A 24882-nucleotide genomic window follows, 5' to 3' on the forward strand; every position below is an offset into this window, starting at 1 on the left:
AAATAAAATCTTTAAAAAAAAAAAAATTCTTGTGAGAATGTAATGCCTGGTGGCTTATGTAGCTTGTACCAGTTTTCTTGCCTGCTGGTCTAGTGGTTTTCCTCTCAGTCTAAGTGGGATTTCAGAAGTCTGAGACAAGATGTTGGAGAGAAGATTGGCTGGCATTTAGGAATATTCTCTGAAAACTCAGCTTTTGCTGAGTTGGCATATGCTGAGTTGGCATATGCAAACAGCCAACCTGTTTACTGAAGTGATGCTAAACTCAAGGAGGTGTAGTAGGTTTATTATTGTAAATATTTTTAAAGTCTTGAACAAAGACGACTAATTGGATTTAATGTGTGGGTTTACACATATATAAACAATCTGCCTACTTATACCTAAGAAATGGCTTGATGAAAAGCTGGTGTCATCCAGTAAAATATTTTTCTTGTCTAAAATATGTTAAAGTGGGGAGCCTGGGTGGCTCAGTCTGTTGGGCATCCGACTCTTGATTTCTGCTTGGGTCGTGGTATGGGGTCGTGGGAATGGCCCTGAGTGGGGCTGTGCAGTCAGCATGGAATCCCCTTTCCCTCTGCACCTGCCCCTGCTTGTGCATGCTTTCTCTCTAAAATAAATAAATCTTTTAAGAAATAATGAAATATGTTGAAGGGTTTTTAAAATAGGAGAATCAAGTTAATAATGGATTTTTAAAATAGAATCAAATTAATGCTAAGAATTAATATGCATGTGTGCATTTTTTAGTTTTAAAATTTGCATATGGTATATCTCACTTAAAACTCAGAAAAAGCCTATGAATAAGTTTTCCAAAGAAATCCGAGGTTCAGAGAGAGAAACTGACTAGGCTTAAACCATAAAACCAGAGCAAGTGGCAGCAGCAGAATTAAAATTCAGTTTCTGATCTTTAAATCTAATATATTCTTATTTGCTGTGACTTCAACATTTTTTGAGTGGTAATAGATACTACCATTTTCTTGAAATGAATCCTCGTAAAGAATTAATTCTTAATTCTTTTATTATTGGGACTGGTTATAAGGACTGAAAACCCACGTAGTCTTTTTCTCACTTAATGTGATTTTATCCTATAGATGCTTTTGCTGCTAATTAGTTTCTTTTTCATTAGGTATCTCCTGCTTCTCATAAACTCCTAGAAGTGAATTGTCCCTGACAATGCTGCCTTAATCTCAAGTGAACCACCAGCATAGCTTGCTATATGCCCATTTCTTTAGCAGTTAACTAGGAAGCTATTTCATATCTCCTGTATTGAGTATAAAGTACTGTGTTGAGACAACTATATACATCTTTATACCTTAAGCAACCTATTCTCTACCAGACTAGTACCTAAAACTTTCTTACTTCCCACTTGGCTAAACTTTGCAATACATGGCTTTTCTCAGCTGTAGAATTAAACAGTATGCTTCAAATTCTTGGGAGGGTTGTTGTTTTTTTTTAATACCTTGATTTTCTCAGCATTATCTATAAAATGAAAGTACTTAATCTATATAGCCAAATAATGTTGTACACTTATAAGATACTATATTGTGTATAGATTAGAAGTGGGCTATGTAAAATCTACTTTTATATTTTAATTCTTATACTTTTTTTCCCCATCTTTCCCCTTAGATTTCCTTCATGGATACATTTCATAGCATTATTATGTGATGTGAGAAGTTTTTTGTTTTTTTGTGTTTTTTTTGAAGTAACATGGATTTTATACTACAGAATCAAGAGATTGGCTTTATAGGAGAAATTGATTTATAAAAAGTGGTACAGGTTTTTGTAGATAACCATGACAACATCCCATATGAATGGGCATGTTACTGAGGAATCAGACAGCGAAGTAAAAAATGTTGATCTTGCATCACCAGAGGAACCTCAGAAGCATCGAGAGATGGCTGTTGACTGCCCCGGAGATTTGGGCGCCAGGATGATGCCAGTGCGTCGAAGTGCACAGCTGGAGCGCATTCGGCAGCAACAGGAAGACATGAGGCGCAGGCGTGAAGAAGAAGGGAAAAAACAAGAACTTGACCTTAATTCTTCCATGAGACTTAAGAAACTAGCCCAGATTCCTCCAAAGACTGGAATAGATAACCCTATATTTGACACAGAGGAAGGAATTGTCTTAGAAAGTCCTCATTATGCTGTGAAAATATTAGGTAAGTAAGTACAGCAGTAGAATAGAAAATGCTTTACTTTTGTTTCTCTTGCCTTAACATGAATGTGTACAGGAAGGAAGAAGAGTATAATAGAATGTAAGTAGTAGCAGTTTGAATTCAGACCAAGATAAGTTCTTTTCTTGCAAAGGCCGTATAACCAGTCATCATCATTGTTTACTTTTAGTCACATAGAGCTAAAGCGTGTGGCTAAAATGTTCATTCATTACAACATGGATTTTAGATAAAATCTTTGAATTAATAATTTCCTCATGTGGGCTAACATAACCTTGAAATTCACCTTTTATTTCAAACTCAAACTTTTATATCAAAATTACTGAAAAGCAGTTTCAGATTTTGAATTTCTGATTGCCTTGAAGTTCGTAAAATTGTAATGAAATTACTGTCTGTAACTTATAATCTTTTTGGTTTTCTTTAATTAATGACTGCCAATAAGAAGTGGAGTGTCCTATGGCATCATATACATAAAACATGGCTCAAAACTTCCAAATTCCATTCTGTAGGGGAAAAAAAAAAAAACAAAACCTAGCGCCATGAGTTATTAGTAGATATAAACAAAAAAGAAATCTGTGACCAAATAAATTTTGAGAACAATGGGTTAAATAAGTTAAACCTCTTACTACAGGACTTCAGACCCTTTAGAGTGCTAATATGCATTATGAGCCTGCAAGGGAGATTCAAATATAATGTTTCCAGACTTAGAATATTTTATCATTGAATTTACTGTCTTCCCTTCCTACACATAAATGCACACATGCGTGCATACACACACACACACACACACACACACACACACACACACACACACACACACACACACACATTGATCAGTGAACTGGTGTTAGGGATGTATGTTAATTTGTGTTCTCTTAAAACCAGGCTAACTGGGGGTGCCTTGGGTGGCTCAGTGAGTTAAAGCCTCTGCCTTCGGCTCCGGTCATGATCCTAGGGTCCTGAAATGGAGCCCCGCATCCGGCTCTCTGCTCAGCGAGGAGCCTGTTCCCTCCTCTCTCTCTGCCTGCCTCTCTGCCTGCTTGTGATCTCTATCAAATAAATAAATAAAATCTTAAAAAAAAAAAACCCAGGCTAACCGAAGTTAAGTATTCTATTTTGCATTTATTATTTATAGATGTGAAAATAGAGCTACTTCCACTTTTCTGTGGAAGGAGAGACTTTTCATTGTTGTTTTGCCATTCATTTAAGTGTCTATTGAGCTCTGTACTCATACCATGCTGTGTGGTATCTATAGTAATTCTATTAACAGGACACTATAATCTCCATTTTGGAAATAAATTGAAATTGAGTTAACTCAGTGTTTAAGATTTCAAGCTAATAAGTGGTAGGGCCAAGTTTGAATTTGCTTGATATAGATATGCAGTTGGTGTACTTCAGAGAGTTTAAGAATGATGTCCACCGTGCTCTTCACTCACTGGATCAGAGCTCTTGCTAGTAGGAATGGAACACCTTTTTGTAGTTTTCCCAAAATAACCTTATATACTAGATTTGTATATATGGTATTTTCCTCCCAAAGTCTTTGTTCTAAGTCTGAAGCAGTTTCTACTACATCCCATCATCGTCTTCATTAAAATTTATTAAGGAACCACGTTTCGTGAGAGAAAGTAATGTGTATGCTTCTCTGTGTTTTAAATCAGATGTGTTCAGTGATAGTGAAGTCTGGTAAATGCCTTCAGGTATTATAATTACACTGAAAACAGGGAGAGAGCATCTCTCTTGTTGTCCTACCCACCGCTATCTTGCAGTGTATTCAATAAACTTCTCTCTCCTTTAAAAAGATAATTACAGTGAAAACAGAAAAAATACATATTTTCAAAATATATTTACCCCCAAGCCTGGACTGATTTTTCCTTTTTCTTTTTATTGGTTTTTGTTTAAATTTCTTTCAGATTAATGTATTTGTCCATTTGCTTTATTTAGATCAGGCAGAAAAATCCATCTAATAGTTAATATTCATGTACCCTCAGTAAAGAAACAAATACAGCTTAAGCCAGATTTGCTTTAGTGAAACTTTTTCTTGCCTAAGCACAGAAGATTGGAGACATTTCTCTCAAATTTTTTTGCTTTTTCTGATTTCTGTTTATATGTTACTTATCTAACTTTCCTGCAAGTGTAGATTAAAGGACAGCTGTATTTTCTTCAGCTTGCATTCCACTGTGGTTTTCAGAAATACCTTTGTGCAATACCTTGAATTTAAGGTTATTTTACGTATTTTGTTTTAGAGTAGTTCAAAATGTAGTACCAGGGGCACCTGGGTGGCACAGTTGGTTAAGTGTCTGACTCTCAGTTTCAGTTCAGGTCATGATCTCAGGGTCATGAGATAGAATGCCCCCCCCCCAACCCTCCGAATCCGGCTCCACGCCTAGCACAGAGCCTGCTTGAGATTCTCTCTCCCTTTCACTCTGCCCCACCTCCTCATCTTCCCTCTCTCTTAAATAAATAAGTCTTTTTTTTATTATTATTATTATAACAGGTGTTTGTAATTCAATTTTTGAATGGGGGATACTTAATATTTTGAGAAATAAGTTATATATTTAATGTTGATAGACTCAACACAAATGTGTTAATTTTAGGAAACAAAAAGTTAGTAAAAGTTACAGAGTAATTGCCAGTCAAAGCTTCACTTCTGGATGTACTGAGTTTTAAGTTTTGATTTTAAAATGAAGCGTAATAGCTTTGTACCAAACATTTTTTCCCTGTACAATTTGCTAACACATCAAACTACAACAGAAGTACTCCCTTAAAGTTATGTCTCCCTGCCAGCATTTTGATTAATAAACACATGCCAGAGGCAACTTCTCAGCCTCTTTCACAGCCAGAAACAGCCAGCCACCTTTGTTTTAAATGAGGAAAGGATGCAACAACTGATTTCTTTCTTTGAAAGAGAACCATCAGTTTCCAATGATACATCATCATTTATCTGTGAGTAGAGAAAATACTGTATTAAGAATTGAAAATGTGTTTGGAAGGTTGGATACTTTGGGTAGTTGTTTTTAGTGAAAGGATTTATAAACTAGGCACTGTTTAATAATAAAAATGCAGGGATGGAATTGATAGAAAATATTTAGAAAGGATGAACTGAACTTGCTTGTTTAAAAGCAGTCAGAATCTTACTAAAAGGGGCACCTGGGTGGCTCAGTCTGTTAAGCATCTGCCTTCGGCTCAGGTCATGATCCCAGAGTCCTGGGATCAAACCCCGAATCAGGCTCCTTGCTCAGCAGGAATCTGCTTCTGCCCCTGCCCCTCATCCTACTCGTGCTCTCGCAAGTAATAAAATCTTTTAAAAAAATTTTAGAATGAATACTGTTATGCTGGAAATAAAAAAAAAAAAAAAGGAAAAAAAAAATTTTAGAATCTTATTAAAAGTTAGAAACTGGTGATTGAGAATTTAATTTCAAATAAATAATATTAATATTATAAATTATAAGAATTTTGATATATTAGGGAAGCTTTCCTTAAAATTGGCATGAGTTCTTAAAACTTGGCTTTGCTTCAAATAAAATCTCAGTGTCTTTGTTCTCTTTCATAAGCAAAACAAACTACTTTGTGAGGGAAATTCTGAGAAGATAACAAAGCAGGTTAGAGTAGGATGAAGTAAAGTAGAATCATTTTTCAGATACCTCTTGATTGCACGTGCTACTGCTTTTGTTTTTTATTCACATAGAAGTAGTTTTGGTCCAGGGTTACAGACAAGTAAATAGAATAGAATATTTAAAGGGAATAAAGGAGGAAACATTGTCATCTGTCACATATGAAGAGACCTTAGAAAAGGCATATCCACCCACCCACACACACCAGTGATGAGCTGTTTTGTGGTTAATAAAGAGACCCTTGAAATTTGTAATTAGGGGCTTTCTAATTCATACTGGATGCTATTAATATGAAGATAAAAGGTACCCCAAGGGGCAGAAAACTAGGGTGAGTAAAATACTTCATTATATTAATTAATAGCATGTTTCAGTCTTGATTAGTGTCTACATATTTTTGCCATGTCTCTGAATATTCAGCAGTAAAGACAGTAATAGTTTTCCTGTATTTGATGTTAACAAAGTAAAATACATCTTCCAGATTTCTTTCTGTTACTGACTTCTGACTAACCGTGGGTTATACTAGAATTGTGATAAACGTTTTTAAAGATTGGCTTTCAGTAAAGTTTATTTATTTAAAGTCAACAAACACAGTTCCAATGCCAATAAACCTTGAGTTCAGCTTACTTCTGAAAAGCTAGTAATTATTAAATTTTTCCTCAGCTGCTATAGATGTTTCCAGGCTCTTTTAGTCATACTTTGAGGAAGTTTATTTTCCTGGGAGTAGCATAATTAGACTTATGAGTACTAGATTTAATGTTTAAAATGTTGGGTCTGTTTGAAAATTTTCTGATTTGTTCAGATTGCTAAAATTAGAGCTAATCTAGAGTAATGATTAGGAAAATTAATTATAATATATGTAGTCGTGTAATGTTTGGTTGTTAAGTGTGCACAATTCTGAGAAATAATTAACTGCTATACCAGTCTTTGACTCATTGCATCAAAACTTCATTCTACTTATTAAGTAATAATTGATTTTAGTTTTTGCCCTTTTGCAAAGACTTGCATCATTATATCATGATATGTTCAGAAGTGCAGGACATCATTCAGTATTGGAAAGGGATATCTAGAGTCAGATGTAGAGTTTAAATACTTTTTATTTTCATATAGTTGCTATTGACTTTAGACAGTTTACTTAACTTTTCTAAGCCTCAGCTTCTGGATTTTCTTGAGAACCAAGTGAAAAAATGTAAATAAGTATGTGGCACACTGTACATTTGACTAAAATTTAGTTTGTTTTTTATTTTATTTATTTATATGGGGGGCAGGAGGAGGAGCAGAGGGGAAAGAATCTCAAGCAGATTCCATGCTGAGCGCAGAGCCGAACGTGGCCTCAAATCTCACAACCCTGAGGTCATGACCTGAGCAGAAACCAAGCAACACTTAACCAGCTGAGCTACCCAGGCACCCTAAAATTGAACTTTTGTAAGAACTGGAAGCCATTAGAGATCATCTAACCTTTTAGTCCATGAAGTTAATTTGTGGATCTTAACCAGTAAATTTTCTTTTTTTTTTTTTAAGATTTTATTTATTTATTTGACAGAGAGAGATCACAAGTAGAGAGACAGGCAGAGAGAGAGAGGGAAGCAGGCTCCCTGCTGAGCAGAGATTCCTGATGCGGCACTCGATCCCAGGACCCTGAGATCATGACCTGAGCCGAAGGCAAGCGGCTTAACCCACTGAGCCACCCAGGCGCCCTCATTTTTTTTTTTTTTTTTAATAACAGATTTATTAAGATATAATTCATATGGTGGCCTGGGTGGCTGCTAAGCATCCAACTCTTGGTTTCAGCTCAGGTCATGATTTCAGGGTCATGAGATTGAGCCCTGTGTTGGTCTCTGAGCTTTTCTCCCTTCCTCCCTTTCCCTCTACCCCTAAACCCACTCACTTGCACACTTTCTCTCTCTCTAAAATAAATAAATCTTTAAAAAAAAAAAAAGATATTCATATACCATAAAATTAACTCTTTTAAAGTTGTGTAATTCATGAGTTTTTAGTATATTCGTAAGATTGGCAACCATCACCACTGTATAATTTCGGATTGTTTTCATTAAAAGAAACTACCCATTAGCAGTCACTTCTTAGTCTCTCCTCTCCCTAACAACCCAAGTCCACTTTCTTTTTATAGATTTGTTTATTTGGGACATTTTCTATAAGTCAGTCATACAATACATGACCTTTTGTGACTGGCTTATTTTTATGTAGCATATTATTTTCAGGGTTCATTGTGTTATAGCGTAGACTAGTACTTCATTCCTTTCCATGGCTGAATACTCTGTTTTATGGACATGCCATATTTTGTTTATCCATTCACCTGCTGATGGAACATTTGGGTTGTTTTCAGCTTTTGGCGTGTTGTAATAGTGTTATGAATACTCACATACAAGTTTCTGTTTGAACACCAATTTTTTATTTCTTTTGGGTATATAATAGGAATGGAATTGCTGATCATATGGTAATTCTATGTTTAAGTTACTGAGGATTCCAGAATATCTGTATTGTTTTGTGTTCTTACCAGCAATGTGTGAGGATTCCAGTTTCTGTACATCCTTGCTTCTACTTGTATTTTATGTCTTTTAATTTTAGCCATCCTTCCAATCAGTAACTTGTTAAGAGCTAGAATAAAATATAAAACATTAAAATATATTGCACATAGGTATTTATAAATCTTATATTTCAAATAGGTTTGTATATGCTGGGTTAAAATAAAATATATATACTTTTTATTTATTTATTTTAAAGGTTCTATTTATTTATTTGACAGAGAGATCACAAGTAGGCAGAGAGGCAGGCCAGTGGGGTTGGAGGGCGGGGTGGAAGCAGGCTCCCTGCTGAGCAGAGAGCCTGATGCAGGAGTCAGTCCCAGGACCCTGAGATCATGACCTGGGCTAAAAGCAGAGGCCTGACCCATTGAGCCACCATATACTTTTTAATGAATTGCCAACAGAAGTTTGAGAAATACTATACTACTCAAACCTCATTTTATAGAAAGGCCCGGAGACTTGTAGTGAGTTGTCCAGTGACAGATAATGCAACTAACAAGTGATGGAGCAATAATTAGGACCCAGGTATTCTCAGCCCAGATTTGGGGCTTTAGTTACAGTTTTTCATTGTCTTACCATTTTCAGGGGTAAGATTTTTCTGTGCTTTGTCTCTTAACTGTTTTTGCCTATATACTTAACTGGTATTTGTTTTTAATTTGTAACCAGTTTTTTCAGGATTTTTCATGAGCTTCTGATATATTTTTTTTAAATATCATTTTGACTTGGCCCACTAATGACCAAAATTCAAAGATCTGAATTTTTTGTTCTTAAATTTGAAAAAAAAAAAAGAAAAAGTCTACCTTTGTTTAAGCAAAGCTTTCCTGAATGAATGTTCTAATTTTGATTCAGCAGATAGATATACTGGAAACTGATACAATGTCTTCATACTCAGAAATACTAAGGTCCTCATCTGAATATTCAGTTTGACTATCTAATTTAGGAGAAAAGGAGAAATATTTAAAAGTTTCAGGAAAAAAGTTATAAAGTTAGTTGAAACCTAGAAATTTCTGAGGATAGGTTAAATAAATTGTATTATCTGAACAATGAGATAGAGAATTCTTACGCTAGAATAGATCTCTAGGAACTGTCTTCATTGGGGTAAATGATAGCATAAGTTAAAATAAGCAAAGTTAATCCAGATAGGTGGTTATCACCACTACTTTGAAAGTTCCTTAGAACTTTCAAGATGGAGATTCCTTAGCTTCTTTGGTAATTTTATTTTTTAACCTTAAAGCCAAAAATTTCTCCCATATGACTGTCTAGAATCTTGGGTATTTAAAGATAGAATTTCAGATAGAGCAACTCTTGGTTTTTGCTTACTGTTGCCTAATTTAAATCTTCATTCTTGGATCTTAGGCTACCAGGAGAAGACCAAAGGGAAAGGAGAAGATTCAGGGGGTAGATTTATGTACATGTTTGTATTTATCTGATTAATTGTATTCCAATGCCAAATACAATTTTTAGGTAATATGTAACAGATAATATAATAATAGGTAATATGATACATTTAGATAAATAATTTAAGTGTTATAAGAAATGTTAGAGAAGATGATGGGAACTTAAAATAATTTCTACTGAGTATCAAGAAAGAGGAACTAGATCTAACTGTGGGACAAAGAATTTAAACTAGAGCTAAAGAACTTTCTTGTAGGGAAGCTGTAGCTGACTAGAATTTATCATCAAAGCCACATTTGCTTGCCTTTGCCTTCTCCTCTGCCGTGTCCCCTTTTCTGCCCTCCCTCTCTCCTGCCTTACTATGGTTATGTCTCTGCTGCAATACTCCCTTCTTTGTCCACTTCCCTCTCTGCACTGTGTCATTCTTTCTCACTAGCCCTGTGATTCTCCTTATATCTTTTTATTTTCCTGTCCATCTCATGTTTATCCTTTTGTTTCCCCTATTGTGTCTCTGCTTATGGGAGTGGGGAAAGGAGTCTGTATTCTCTGGATTCTGTCCTCTCTTTATTGTGTATCTTCGTTGTTAATTACAGAAGAGGGTGTGTATTTGACAGAACTGATGTAGTTGTATCTGATTGGATTTTTAAAAATGCCTTCTGGAATTGTACAGAATGTTTCATTTGTTTTAAGTGAACAAATATAACCTGCATCAGGCAATGGAACATTTTTTTAAGTGTCTACAAAAATAACTGTTCTTGAATAATGATTATTTGTAAAGTGCTTTTAAAGATGTACAATATAAGGGTGCCTGGGTGGCTCAATTGGCTAAGCATCTGACTTCAGCTCAGGTCATGATCTCAGGGTTCTGGGTTCGAGCTCCACATCAGGCTCCCCACTCAGCAGAGTCTGCTTGTCCCTTTCCCTCTGCGCCTCCTCACACTTGAGCTCACTCTCTCTGTCTCTCTCTCTCTTTCAAATAAATAAAATCTTAAAAAAAAAAAAAGATGTACCATATAGGACCTAAGAGTTTTTTAACCTACAACTAAATATTCTGACCTTTGAAATTAAGAATTTTATATGAAACTTTTTGCAATGTTAATGAGAATGTGTGTCAAAGTGAGAAATCCCTGCATTGGTGTTACAGTAATTTTTAAATAAATTTTTTTTTAAAGATTTTATTTATTTATTTGACAGAGAGAAATCACAAGTGGATGGAGAGGCAGGCAGAGAGAGAGAGAGAGGGAAGCAGGCTCCCTGCTGAGCAGAGAGCCCGATGCGGGACTCGATCCCAGGACCCTGAGATCATGACCTGAGCTGAAGGCAGCGGCTTAACCCACTGAGCCACCCAGGCGCCCGGTGTTACAGTAATTTTTATTAGACATCAACTTTAATATCAAAGAAAAGACCCTTTGTCAGAAATACATTGAGAATTTTCTAGTAAAGAACTGAGTAAAGACTGAACTCATTTCATTTATCATGATCAGTATTTTAAGACTAATGCTGTAGGTATCTGTTGCTTCTTTGTAATTTTAAAACTTACTGGATAGAGGCAGTATCATTTTTAATGTCTTTTAAGTTGATAAGCCTTTTTTTAAAAAGGCTTTTAAGAAAACACTGATTTCATCAGAGGGTTTGTATCACTTAGTATTTCGTGTTTTGTCTTTAAATACTCATTTGTTTCAACTACATATAGTTTAGTCCTTATCTTCCAGTCAATCTACATGTATTTAATGAAGTTTTGAAAATTCACTGAGTGTCTGCTAACTTAATCTTTTCTACTTGTTCACCAAACATTTTTAATGGAAGTATTTGGATCTGAAGGATGAGAGTACTTTAAGCAGCTTTCCTGCATAGTATTATAAAAGTAGCATTTGCAGGGTGACTAAAACACATGGATTATATGCATTATATGTACGAAGATGCACAAACAGCTAGAGAAAATTCCTTCTAAACATATGTGGTAAGATAGCTAGAAGGAATAAGCTCCTCTGAATACTGACCTGGGTACATTACATGCTGCTATACTGGGCAAAAGACATCTCGGGACAGCTTTTCCAAAACAGATAAATAACATAAGCAAGTCCTAGAATCGGGGTGGGGCGGGGGAAGGAGTTTATCTTCTTTATTCCCTTCGTGTGGCAGAAAATCATTGCCTTAAAAGTTTGAAGAAGTGGATTCTTCTTCCGGGTGCCATTTTTTGTTTATGGCTTTATTTTCTCTAGAGATTTGATCTGAATTACGTATGTCTCTAGTTTGGAGAGTTTGAGATTGTTTTTTAAATTGGGAAATGTTTGTCAGGGGTGTTATGAGGATTAAATAAAATCCCACATATGCATATAATATGATATTCTATATCTTATTACTTAGTAATGGCAGTGACTAAAATGTAATTTGGGCCAAATATACATTTGTAGTTTTTCAAAAATGGTTGGTAGTGTTTAAAAGCTGAGCTTAAGTACAAGTGATCTCAATTCAGTCTGATAATATTGATTAATGTAATAAGTCTAAAGACAATTCCTAAGAAAGATAATTTCATTGGAAGATTTTACTAATTAAACAACAAAAATGTGACTAGGACTTAAAGAGGTGAAAAAGAATGTAAAAGTTGGAAAGAATGTTTAAATGTTTAAATTGGTCTTGATGTTAACCTAATGATCTCGAACGTTGAGCCCCGTTAAATGTTTTTATATTTCTGGCATTGGCAAGGTCCTTAGGTTTCCCACAATGCATCACTTATGTAGGTAGGTACTCGGTCATTAGCCTGTTTGGGACTCTTTTGTATTATTATGCATTACAGCTTTCCTGTTCCTGTAGATCTGATCTTATTCCCTGACCTACTGAGTGAAAAACATTTCCAGTTTGGCCTGGAGTTGTTTGGGTTTTTTTCCTCCTGAATTTTAAATTGTTCCATGGTCTTTGTGGCTTTAGAATTCATTATGCACAAATAGCCAGATTTCATCTTTCTCTGGAACCTGCATTCCCTTACACTCTCCGTTTTTGGACTAACAACAAAATTTCCTATTTCCTATCTGAGCAGTGTCTGAACTATGAATTGATCTGAAATAAAGTCATTGATTTCAAGTTGCATCTCTCATTAAGTCGTTCCTAGTTTGAGTTACTCTTTCTTACTTTTTCCTAGTTTTTCTCTATGACATATGACTACACTATCTTATTTTATACTTAAAATATTCTAAATATGAGAATTATATGCTGTGCTTACCACAGAGCAAAAAAGGGCAACAAAAACTATTTGTCAACAAGGAAATAGAATAACTATAAAAAACAGACACAAAAACTCAATATAGCAGTCATTTAGTATAGAAGAAAATAGGTTTGATTACCTTCGTCTTAAGTATACCATGCCTTAAAATATTATAGTAACTGATGTAATAAAGCCTTTAAGTTAGTGGTTCTTAACCAGAAGGGTACATTATAATAAACTTAAAATCAATACATAATATTTATATTTAATGACATATCATTCAGGAAGACACAGGAGATTCTGATTGTATTTGAGGTAGAACTCAAGACTTATCTTTGCCAATTCTCTTATTCTCATAAATATCCTCGATTAAAAAATCATTGCTCCAGGGGTACCTGGGTGGCTCAGTGGGTTAAGCCTCTGCCTTCGTTTGGCTCGGGTCATGATCCTGGGGTCCTGGGATCAAGTGTCACATTGGGCTCTCTGCTCAGCGGGGAGCCTGCTTCCCTCTCTTTCTGTCTGCCTCTCTGCCTGCTTGTGATCTCTTTCTCTGTCAAATAAATAAATAAAATACTTAAAAAATAAAAAATCATTGCTCTGATAAAGCAAGAAAAGGTAGTTACATTCAGTATGTTCTGCATAACACTTTAGGGATATTTATATAATCAGTATAATTCCAGTCATTAAGAAAAAAAGAAAGAAAACTAAGAAAAACAGGCAAAAGATAATTAGAAAGTAGATGAAAGAAGAAATACGAATGACTGCTAACCTTGTGGAAATATATTTAATCTCACTATTATTCAGAGAAACATTTTCTTTCCTAACCAGATCACAAACAATGGAAAAATTAATAATCCTTAATTTGGCCTGTTTGTAGGAGCAGGCGCTCAAGTTAATTACTGGTAGGAGTATGAGTTAGTAGCAGTCTGGAGGGCAATCTGTGAATATGTACCAAAGTTTTAAATGTTTTTATTATCTGATCCATAATTTTGGGTATTTGTTCTAAAGAAATGGAAATAACAGATTGCAAAACATTTACTATGTAACCTATGTAGTTAAATCAGCATTTTTTTAAAAAAAAAAAGCTTGAAAGGCTGTATGGTATAACAAATTAACACCAGTAATTATAGCTGGAAGATAAAACAACAGCTTTTTTTTTTTTAACAATGTCAGTATCGCAGTGTCCTTATGGGTGACTTTGGTACCAGAGATATTAACACAGAAGTTCCTTTCCTTTAAAAGTTTCAATGTTCTTGGGGTTGAAGAGACAATAGAGAGGTAGTTATATTTGGGGCTGACTAAAGTTGCTTATTGGTTACAGTCAGTAGTGAGATCTGAAGCCCTTGGTTTTTCTCATTGCCCTGACAACCAGTCTGAGCTCTTTTAAACGATTACTGAAATTTTAAACAGGAATCTCGTTATCTACCCAGTGAAGTCTAAGTCCTAAGATTGTAGACAATTACTGCCTTAACTACTTTGTTGGTCTTGTGGTTCTTTTTCCTTTTAAGATTTTTAAATGTTTTCCTGTTTTGCTCTAAAGATACTCTAAGCCCATTGAATTCTTTATACTTTTAGGAATTCTTTATACACTTAGGTAATTCTGTGCTAACCTCTTTGAATTTGATGGAATCTGATGTTCCATATTCTTTTTTTCCTCCCAGGTTTACTACATCATATTTGACAAATAAAATTTATATGTATTTAAAGTGTACAATATGATTTGATGTATACATTGTGAGATATCTAGCACAACTAAGTTAATTAACACAACCATAACTTCAGTTACTGTGTTTGTGTGTAATATGGGAATGCTTAAGATCTACTCTGAGCAAAATTCAGGCACACAATGCAGTATTATTGACTATATAGTCATCATATAGATCCTCAGAACCTACCTTAAAAGCAATAGTTTGTACTCTGACAAACATCTTCCAGTTTTCCCTATCTATATTCTTTCTGTCTAGTGTTCTAGATATTATCTTAGCTTGTGGTTAAATTCTAGCTACTTTTCAAGTTTTATTTAGCTCTGGGTCACATGATTGACAGTTTCGACTTTCCAGTTTTTCCCCCTAGTTATTTGCTGCTTTTTAAATTACTGAAGAGCATATCTATGTATTTTATAGAGGCTAAATCTGTTTTGATTTGGGAGGAAAAGGGTAAGGAACCTCAAGAATCAACTGAAGAACTATTCAAGTCTGTGAAAGAATTTAAAGTAGTAGTATTTAAGATACATGTATAAGAATCAGTAGCTTTTCTGCAAACTGTATGAAGAAAACTAACAAAAAGATTTAAGGTGAGAGGGTTTTTTCCATATGACTGTGTATAAGACAGTAGTGCCCACTTTAAGTTTTTCCCAGACTCATACAGGTTTAATTTCAGTCAGAATCTCAATAGACTTTTCTTTTTGGAGGAATGGGAGAGTGTGGGTGTACCTTGAGAAAATTATTCTGTTACTCATTTTGAATAGTCAAGACATTTTTGAAAGAGTAATGAGCCAAGTACTTGTCATACCAATATGAGGAAAGACTGTAATGCTACTATAATAAGATATTGTGGTTTTGATAGACCAATGGACTAGAAACAGACCCTGTTATATATAAGAATTTGGTGGTATCATGAATCGGTGGAACAGTTAAGAATTATTCAATAATTGGTGTTAGAATAATTGTTAATCACTTGGAAGAAAAGAAATGAAGTTAAAGTTTCCCCTTAAATCTGTACCAAAGTAAATTCTAGATGGATTAAAGTTAATTATGAAGTAGAAGCTGTAAGAAGCCAAAAAAAAATGTAGGCAAATATTTAATGACCTAGCAGGAGTATATAAGCACCAAAACAGTGAAAGAAATCACACAGGAAAGATGGATCATTCTTAACATATAAGAGTTGAAAACTTCTATAATAAAAGCTACCATAAGTATAGTTAACAGATACATGAAAAAACTGACAGACTATTTCTGACAAATGTAACAAAATGTATACACACATGCACACATCTACCTGTTGGGCAGAGAAGAAACAACTTGTGGCTCTTAAGCATTTTGGGATAACACTGTCCTGGAAAAATGCATGTGCTGCATAGGCAAACTAACAGGCATGTACCACACATACACATGCCCACAGCTTTCAATATAATTTTAGGAGACTCAACAAGTTTCACAAGAGTTTTATGGACCACAAAGAAGTGCCTGGTAAATATGACTAAACCTTACCCTCTCCATTAAATAAATTTGTTTTATAGATCTGTAATGTTGAATATTGTTGAAAATATTGCTAATGGGATGTAAATTAGTAAAACTTCTCTGGAAAGCTGTTTGGTTTTTAAAATGTCAGAATCTTACTTAAAAATTCTATTTCTAGGAGCTATTTTAAGAAAACTTCAGACTCTCAAATTTTTATTCAACTGTGATCATTATGTATTGAAATGCTTATTATTTATAGTAGCAAAAAATTAGAGGGAAGTAACCTGAATGCTCAACTTTAATGTAATGGTAATTTAAAATATGGTTTAGCCATGCAACGGAGTATAAAACATTATATATAATGTTTTAAAAAGAGTACTTGGCAACGTGGGAAAATTATTAAAATAAACTGTTAAATGAGAAAAGCAAATACTCAAAGATATTTTTTTAAAAAGTTGTTTCTAGGTGATTGGACTGTTGGTGGTTTTAAATTTATTTCTGTATTCCTCATTTTTATAGTGAGTATGTATTTTATACTTCAGATGCTTGGGGAAAATGTTACTCTATTTTGTATAATTTTTTGAATTTTACTTAAGAATACATAAAACGATAGTGATTTAATTCTCAAAAATATATGCAACGGTTTTTTTTTGAAAACTTGATGCTTCAAGAAAGTTTATCTTAAAACACGTGTTGAATTAAGACAGAAACAATTAATTTTTGGATACCTTTTCCTTCTCCTACTAGAAGTGGAAGACTTGTTTTCTTCACTTAAACATATCCAACATACTTTGGTAGATTCTCAGAGCCAGGAGGATATCTCACTGCTTTTACAACTTGTACAAAATAAAGATTTCCAGAATGCATTTAAGATACACAACGCTGTTACAGTACACATGAACAAGGCCAGTCCTCCTTTTCCTCTTATCTCCAATGCACAAGATCTTGCACAAGAGGTATGTATTCTGAACATCTGCTGGAAGTATACAAGCTAATTGTTAGTGATAGTAAGGGAGTATTATTGGAAAATACTGATGTGAATGTAAGTCTTGTTTGAATTAATTACTATTGAGCTCATTTTAATAACTTGTTAGGAAATTGCTATATGAATTTTATCCTGAAAAAATATATACTTCAAAGTCAGAGCCTTGTTCCATGAGAAGTGTTTGTTCTATATATAAAATCACATGTTTGCATAGTAAGGTAAATATTTGTCTAACTTACTAAAGGGAAGTTTTTTAGTCCTTTTATAAGTGTATAGTTTTATTTTAAGCATTATACATTATAAACTGAGATGAGTACTGATGAGATTAAGTTCTATATGATAAACAGGTGTCCTAAATGTATAACTTCTAAAATTTGTTGCTTGTAAATATTTTGAAGTTTTTCCTGTATACAAACTCTATAGAATTCCAAAAAATTAAATTTTAATGTATGGTGAGAGTTTCTCTCATTAACATTCTGACTTTGAAGTTCTAGTTTCTGCTGCTCGTTGATGTTGGTATTTAGGTCTAATGTATTCTGCAAATGTCTTTTAAATTGAAGATTTTAAAAAGATATAAATAAGCCATCTCCTGTTTTTTTGGGGATGGAATGCTATCCATATAGGATTTTAAGTTACTTTGATATTATAAAAACTAAAAATTCTGGAAGCCTACCAAATAAATCTATTTCATTGAACCCAGACACAAGACAGAAAATGGGCTCTGGGGAAGGGTAGGACTTTGAGACCTACAGGCCTTTAAAATATCTTAGGAGGCATTTTTTCAGATGAGCACAGAATGCATTTTCTTTATTTAGGTACATACAATGGACAAAAATCCTACGTGCAAGAGTGGCTGAGAGAAGTCTGACGTTACCCAGGGTAGGAGAGTGTGACCTAAGGACATATTCTAGAGAGGAAATTTTCTGTCCACTAGAATTTAAAAGAGCTAGTTGAAACCCATTCTTTGTGCTCATCTTTCATTATTGAAATTAAATATGCAAAATTTTTCAAAAAATTATTCCTGTCGTTTTACTTATCATAGTTGAAATTTTTTTTTCCAAAAATGGCTTTCCTTATAGAAATAAAAATAATCATTACTTTTATTTATTTATTCACAAATATAGGTAACTTTTATTGTGTAGGATAGGGAGGGATGCATATTAATTATGATCATTTCTTCCCTGTCTTTGTCTAACTGGGCCTTTGTTTTGTTGAATAGAGCAATGGGTGGGAAGGAGAATGAGATAAGAGAGGCAAAAATTGCTCCAATTAAAGAAAGTAGCACAGACAACAGAAAGGGTGAAAAGAAAAAGGATAAGAGAGGCAACATAGCTTAAAAAGTTTTAGGAGTTGAGTGCAAAGAACTACAAGTGGCTTAAAGAGTTAAATGCTTTGGGAAAGAAAGAAAAGGTTTCTTCAAAAGAACTTTAAAAAATTAATTTGAAAATTAGTTTTAAGATAGCCAACATATTTACAAGGTTCACAATTTTAAAAGTACCATAAAGAGGAGACTTTCTGAACATTTGCTATCATATCCTTAAAAATATGTTCAGTAATACTCAAGAATTGTGTTGCTTGGATGGTGGTTAGATATATGGCTGATAGTCACCTTGGGCTGAGACTGCTCTCAAATGAGTACAAACTGACGGACCTGTACAGGGCCACAGTGTATGTGATTGTGCTGCTATGTGAATAACTTCCCCTGTTGCTGTGTCTGCACAACTGTGTGACAGCTCTAACTTAAGAGTGCATAACACTTAAGAAAAGTATATACTCATTTCATCTTTTTTTTTTTTACCTTTTTTTTTTTTTAACTCATTTCATCTTAGCAGAGTGTTAAATCTGATGACAATCCTAAAAATTTGAATGGATTCGTTGCCTTTATTTTACAGCTGGAAAAATGTTAGCAATCACCTAATTTAATTCGTTTTATATTTCTGAATATTGATAAGTGAGGTCAGGTGATATTTCGTGAGTGGCTTAAGACTAGGCTGCTCATCTGCCCAGTGCCTACTGTTTACACTTTAGCTTTTATAATTCCAGCCATTTTAATATGCACTGAAGAAATTATCTCATGCGTCAGTTGTATCATTTTTAAATGAAAATTGAAGTAAAACAGGACCAAAAAAATACAAACCTAGAAATTTAGCAAAAGAATATCCTAAAACATTAGGAAGTATTCTTTGTTTTTATAGCTTTTTTAAGTAGTATTTTTATAGTTTGGGGATTAAACAGTAGGTATTATGTAATAGATAATAATGCCTATGAAAACTTCTTATATTGAGATCCAGATTTAATCTTTGACAATCTAGAATATAAATAATCACAAATCAAGGTTTTTTTTGTCACTGAAGTGCTTTTATCAAGAAAAGGTTGAAAACGTGGGTTTCATTTAATGAACTTGTGCTTATTCAGTAAAAATGTAAGCCAGCAGACTACAAAATAGTATTTTATTTTATTAGTTGATTTTTGAGATATTGAGATATATATACATGTGCATACATATATAAATACATATATATGTAACAAAAACTTGAATCTTAAAGAACTCTTATGAATTAATAAGAAAAAGACTATTCAGTTTTTTTTTAATAGGCAAGGGACTTAAAGAGACACTCACAAAAAGAGAAAATCCAGATAGCCAATAAGGATGAAAAGGTGTTCAGATCATTAGCTAACAGAAATGCAAATTAAAACAAAATGAAATACCACTGCATAGACACTGAAATGACTAAAATTGTAAAAAGGGACTGACAATATCAAATATTGGTGAACTTACAGAATAGTTGAAACTCCTACACATTACTGGTAGAGTATAAATTGGTACTGCCACTGTGGAAAGTGTTTGGCAAACTAAAACTTAACATACCTATATGTTATGACCCAGCAGTTCCATTTTGGGTATGTACCTGAGAGAAATGAAAACATATCAATACAAAGACTAAGTACAAATACTGGTTATAGCATTTACATAATAACTGGAGTCAACACAGGTGTCCATCGACCAACACAGGTGTCCATTGACCAGTGAAAGTTGAGTCTTACTGAGGAAGAACAATGAATAAAATATTACAGTCTGATGAGAAGTACTATGATGGCAGTGTTCGTAAGGTACCAAGAGCATGAGATAGGTGTACCTGATTTAAGGGGAGAGGATGGGAAAAAGGAAGAAATGTAGAAGAAAATTTAATTTGCTGAGTCTTGAAGGATGATTGATAATTAGGAAGTCTAGGAAAGAGGAAAACCCATTCCATTGGATTCGAAGACCATAGTGACTGAGGAAGTCTGGCATATTTCTTCAACAATGAGTAAAGGGTAGAATATAATCTTAAAAGTTAGAGTCCATATCCTGAAGGCTGGATAAGCCATATTAATAAGTTTAAATTTAACTTATGATGGATCTGTGTTGCTAAATATTTTTAAATAATTAATTTATATGAATAGATGAAAGGAGAAAACCATATGATCAACTTGATGATGCAGAAAAGATACCTGAAAAAAATTTAGTACCTTTCCCTTGATGATGAAAATTCTTAGAAAGCCAGGTATATTGTGTTGACTTAATAAAAAAAATAATATCAGTTATCAACAGGGAGCATCCTGTGTAATGGTGAAATACCCAACTTACTGCTTTTTAAGCCTGGAATAAGACAGTCTACGACCCTCACCTCTACTATTCAACACTCTCTAGAGGTACTAGCTAGTGCAGTGAAACAGGAAGAAGTAATGAAATACAAAGTTTTGGAAGAACAGCAAACCTATGAAGTTGTTTCTAATTTGAATAGGCTGAATTAATTTGAGGTAGTAAAACCTTGGTTCATTTGATATTTAATACGAAGCCTGTTAAAATATGGATATAATTTGTACGCATGCAAACATATCCTATTCAAACATGCATGTCAGAAATGTTGGAAGAAATAAATTATTCAGAAAGCTATCTTCAGGTGGTGGATAGATAGGTAATTTTCTATTTTGATGTGTTTCCCAAATTAAATAAGAAAAAGTCACTATAAAGAAAAGTTTAAAGGAAGAAATTTTTTTTAAACTCTTTTTTTTTTTTTAAAGATTGTATTTATTTATTTGACAGAGAGAGATCACAAGTAGACGGAGAGGCAGGCAGAGAGAGAGAGAGAGGGAAGCAGGCTCCCTGCCGAGCAGAGAGCCCGATGCGGGACTTGATCCCAGGACCCTGAGATCATGACCTGAGCCGAAGGCAGCGGCTTAACCCACTGAGCCACCCAGGCGCCCCTAAAGCAAGAAATTTATAAGTTGTGTGAGGTCAAGAACGGAGGCATAAAGTATGGAGGCTGTTGTAATTGTCCAGATGTAAGATTTTGAATAGCAATTGAATAAGAAGTGAAGAAATACAGAAGACTAATAGTATTGGACATATTGTTCCTATATGGAGGATAAACGTAAAGGGGGCATCAAGGATGACTTCCTGCCCTCTCTCTGATTGAGGTCATCAAACATTGAGTGCTGTTTGCCAGGCATTCTGCAAATAGCCAAGTAACAAAGCTGAAAATGGTAAGTTCCATCTTCAATGAGCTCAGTCTAATCCCATCAATAATTTTAAATGTGTTCAAACTTATTGAGTATACATGTTATCTAAGCAAATAGGATAGGACAGTTCGGGCAGCTGGGAGAGCTACATCATAGGGAGCATTCATAATCATCGTAGGAAGACAGCATGATGCATACAGAGAACGACAAACAGTTTAGGGCTGGCTGGACCAAAAAGGTTAAGGCATGAGGAATGCCAGGTGATAGGACTGGAAAAGAAGCAAAAGTCAGATGATGCTAAGGAACTTGGGCTTGATCCTGTAAATGACAGCCAGCAAGACTCAAATGTTAATATTTCTGTTCTAGAATTGAACAGGGTATTTAATGACAAGGGAAAATAAAATATTTTTAAAATTAATATCAAATCAAAGGACTTACAGAATTGTTTAAATAGCATGATCACCTTTCACTAAAAGTAAGTGTAATGAATAAACAGATTTTCCCATAGTTTTGGGGTTACGGGCATATTTTTTTTGGTAACCAACTTTATTGATACAATTTACATATGCTTAAAATGGGTGCATTGATTGAATAGTTCAGTATGTTTTGACATATACACCTGTGTTATCAATCTGTCACCAGATTATAGAAACATTCGGGATTCCACTAAGCTCCCTTGTGACCCTTTACAAATAATAACCACCTCCCTCCCACTCCCCAGGCCCTCGGCCTTCACTGATTTGTTTTCTGTTTTTACAAATTTGCCTTTTCTGGGCATTTCAGATAAATGCAATAAGATAATACGTAGTCTTTTATGTCTGACTTTTTCAAATTCATCCATGTGTCACATATATCAGATTTTGTAACTTCTTGCTGAGTAAATAGTATTCCATTATATAAGTATCCCATGGTTTGTTTAACCACTCACCTATTAATGGATGTTTGAGTTATTTCCTATTTATCATTCTAGTGGATGGGTAATGGTATATCATTTTAGTTTGTACTCACATATATTGAGCATTTTTCATAGGCTCTTGCCCTATCTTCTTTTGTAACATTTTGTCAGATTTTTTTCCCATTTAAAAAGTTAGATTCTTGGTCTTAATGGAGTTGTAAGAGTTCTTACTGTATTCTAGTTACAGGTCCTTTTGTCAGATATATATCTTGTGAATTTTGGTAAAAACAAAGATAAGGATAGTATAGGAGGATATATACCAAATGAGTCTCTCTGGGTTTGAGGGTTATTATAATGACTTTTATTTCCTTCTTTTTGATTAACTATTTTCCAGTTTTTCACATTTAACATATACCATTTCTATAATTTAAAAAATTAGTTTAAAAATGAAAAACAGGGGTGGGGGTTATCAATAGGGTACCTGGGTGATGGGCATTAAGGAGGGTATGTGATGTAATGAGCGCTGGGTGTTATATACAACTAATGAATCACTGAACTCTACCCCAGAAACTAATAATACACTCTATGTTAATGAATTGAATTTAAGTAAAATGTTTTCTTAAAGAAAAAAAGATTTTGAGTCTGAAAGAAAATAGAGAAAAATAGTGTAATTGGAAAAGGGTATTAGCTCAGGACAGTGTTTCCTTTCTTTCTTTCTTTTTTTTTTCCTAAAGATTTAATTTATTTGAGAGAGAGAGTGTGTGTGTGACAAAGAGCACAAGCGGGGAGGAGTGGGAGAAGCAGGCCCCCACTGAGCAGGGAGCCCAATGTGGGGCTCAATCCCAGGATCCCAGGATCAAGACCTGAGCGGAAGGCAGACACTTAACCGATTGAACCCCCAGGGTGTCCCAAGAGGTGTTTTTTGTTTGTTTGTTTGTTTTGGGTATTTTCTTTTTAAAGATAAGAGATTAGAGCATTTTTATAGGCCAATGGAAAGGAAGCAGTACAATATAAGAATAGCCTTTTAATTCCTTAGTCCTTTGTAGAAGTAGTTGATGATATGTGAGGACACTAAAATAGGTAGCATCTGGACTAATAGGGAAAGGAAATAAACACTTAAAGGAGCTCTACATTTCTATAGAAGGGAAGATCTCAGAGATGTTTGGGAAAGGATTTAAAAGTAAAAGGAAAAGAGTCTATATACAAAATTATTATCGAGTTGATTTGGTACACACTGTGTACCCTTAGTACATTTTTAATCCAGAATTTTCTTTTCAGAATTAATTTTTCCAGCTATCAAAAGTTCAGGATCAGGGACTATAAAGTTTATTTTATTTTATTTAAGATTTTATTTATGAATTTGACAAAGAGAACGTGTGCACAGCAGGGGTTGCTGCAGGGAGAGGAGGAGGTTCTGGCTCACAGAGCGTGGAGCCTGATGTGGAGCTTGATCCCAGGACCCTGGGATCATGACCTGAGCCAAAGGCAGACACTTGACTGAGCCACGCAGGCACCCCTATAAAGTTCATTTTAAATTAGCCTAGATTTGATATATTTTAAAAAGAAAGACACCTTATCTGAAAAAGCAACATTTAATTGCCCACAGTTTTGGGTTACTGCACTAGTCCATTAGTAAAGCTTTAATAGAATTCTTGAAGAAGATAATAATTGCTATGCTAGCTATCCTGTTTATACATACAGAACTCTACAATTAGAAACATGTTTGTCTAGGAACCAAAACAAGAAACAGGCTGGTTTGGGAACTGTCATTGCTTTGATCCACTTGTGGTCAAATGAGGTAATCCCCAAATAATCATCTCTTAGGTTTGATAGGGGAATTACTAGTAAAATGATTTAAAATAGCCAGAAGAAGTATTAGAGAATTACTGTTTTAATCATGAGTTATTTACATAAAAAACACTATGTATGAATTTATATGTTTTAACAAATGGTGATAATTTTGTTTTTGTTAGCTGAATTATTGCAAAGCACTCTTTTTGGTGGGTTATTGAGTGGTATTGATAACAGAGAACATATATAGGATCATATTTGGGGAAGAATAGTCCACAAAGCAAAATTTGTACCTTTAAATATTTGTGGTAAAAGAAAGAAGATTGAAAATAAATGAACTGGGGGTGCCTGGGTGGCTCAGTTAAGCATCCAACTCTTGATTTTGGCTCAGGTCATGATCTGACCTGGATGGGATGGAGCCTTGCATTGGGCTGCAAGCTCAGTGCGGCATCTGTTTGAGATTCTTTTTCTCCTTCCCCGGGGCCCCTCCCCCGCTAGCACTCTTCTAAATTACTAAGTAAATAAAATTTTAAGTGAACAGAATATCCAGCCTAAATTAGAAATTTAAAAAGGGAATAAATTACAGCAGAGGAAAGGAATTGGATTATTTAAATGG

The 24882-nt window shown here is 34.3% G+C and overlaps 1 protein-coding gene across 5 annotated transcripts in view; it reads left to right on the forward strand.

Moving 5' to 3' along the window:
- MPP5 (membrane palmitoylated protein 5) overlaps positions 1-24882 on the forward strand; it is a 75925-nt gene that overhangs the window by 20878 nt on the left and 30165 nt on the right. For 3 of the 5 annotated variants that reach the window (XM_032344550.1, XM_032344546.1, XM_032344547.1), the window contains 2 exons: positions 1621-2153; positions 16840-17048. In XM_032344550.1, coding sequence (XP_032200441.1) covers positions 1787-2153; positions 16840-17048 — 576 coding nt within the window. In that variant the 5' untranslated portion in view covers positions 1621-1786. The remainder of the gene's footprint in view (positions 1-1620; positions 2154-16839; positions 17049-24882) is intronic. The other 2 variants (XM_032344548.1, XM_032344549.1) reach the window with 1 other exon arrangement.

The sequence above is a fragment of the Mustela erminea genome, chromosome 5 (genome assembly GCF_009829155.1).
Source record: "Mustela erminea isolate mMusErm1 chromosome 5, mMusErm1.Pri, whole genome shotgun sequence".
NCBI lineage: Eukaryota > Metazoa > Chordata > Mammalia > Carnivora > Mustelidae > Mustela > Mustela erminea.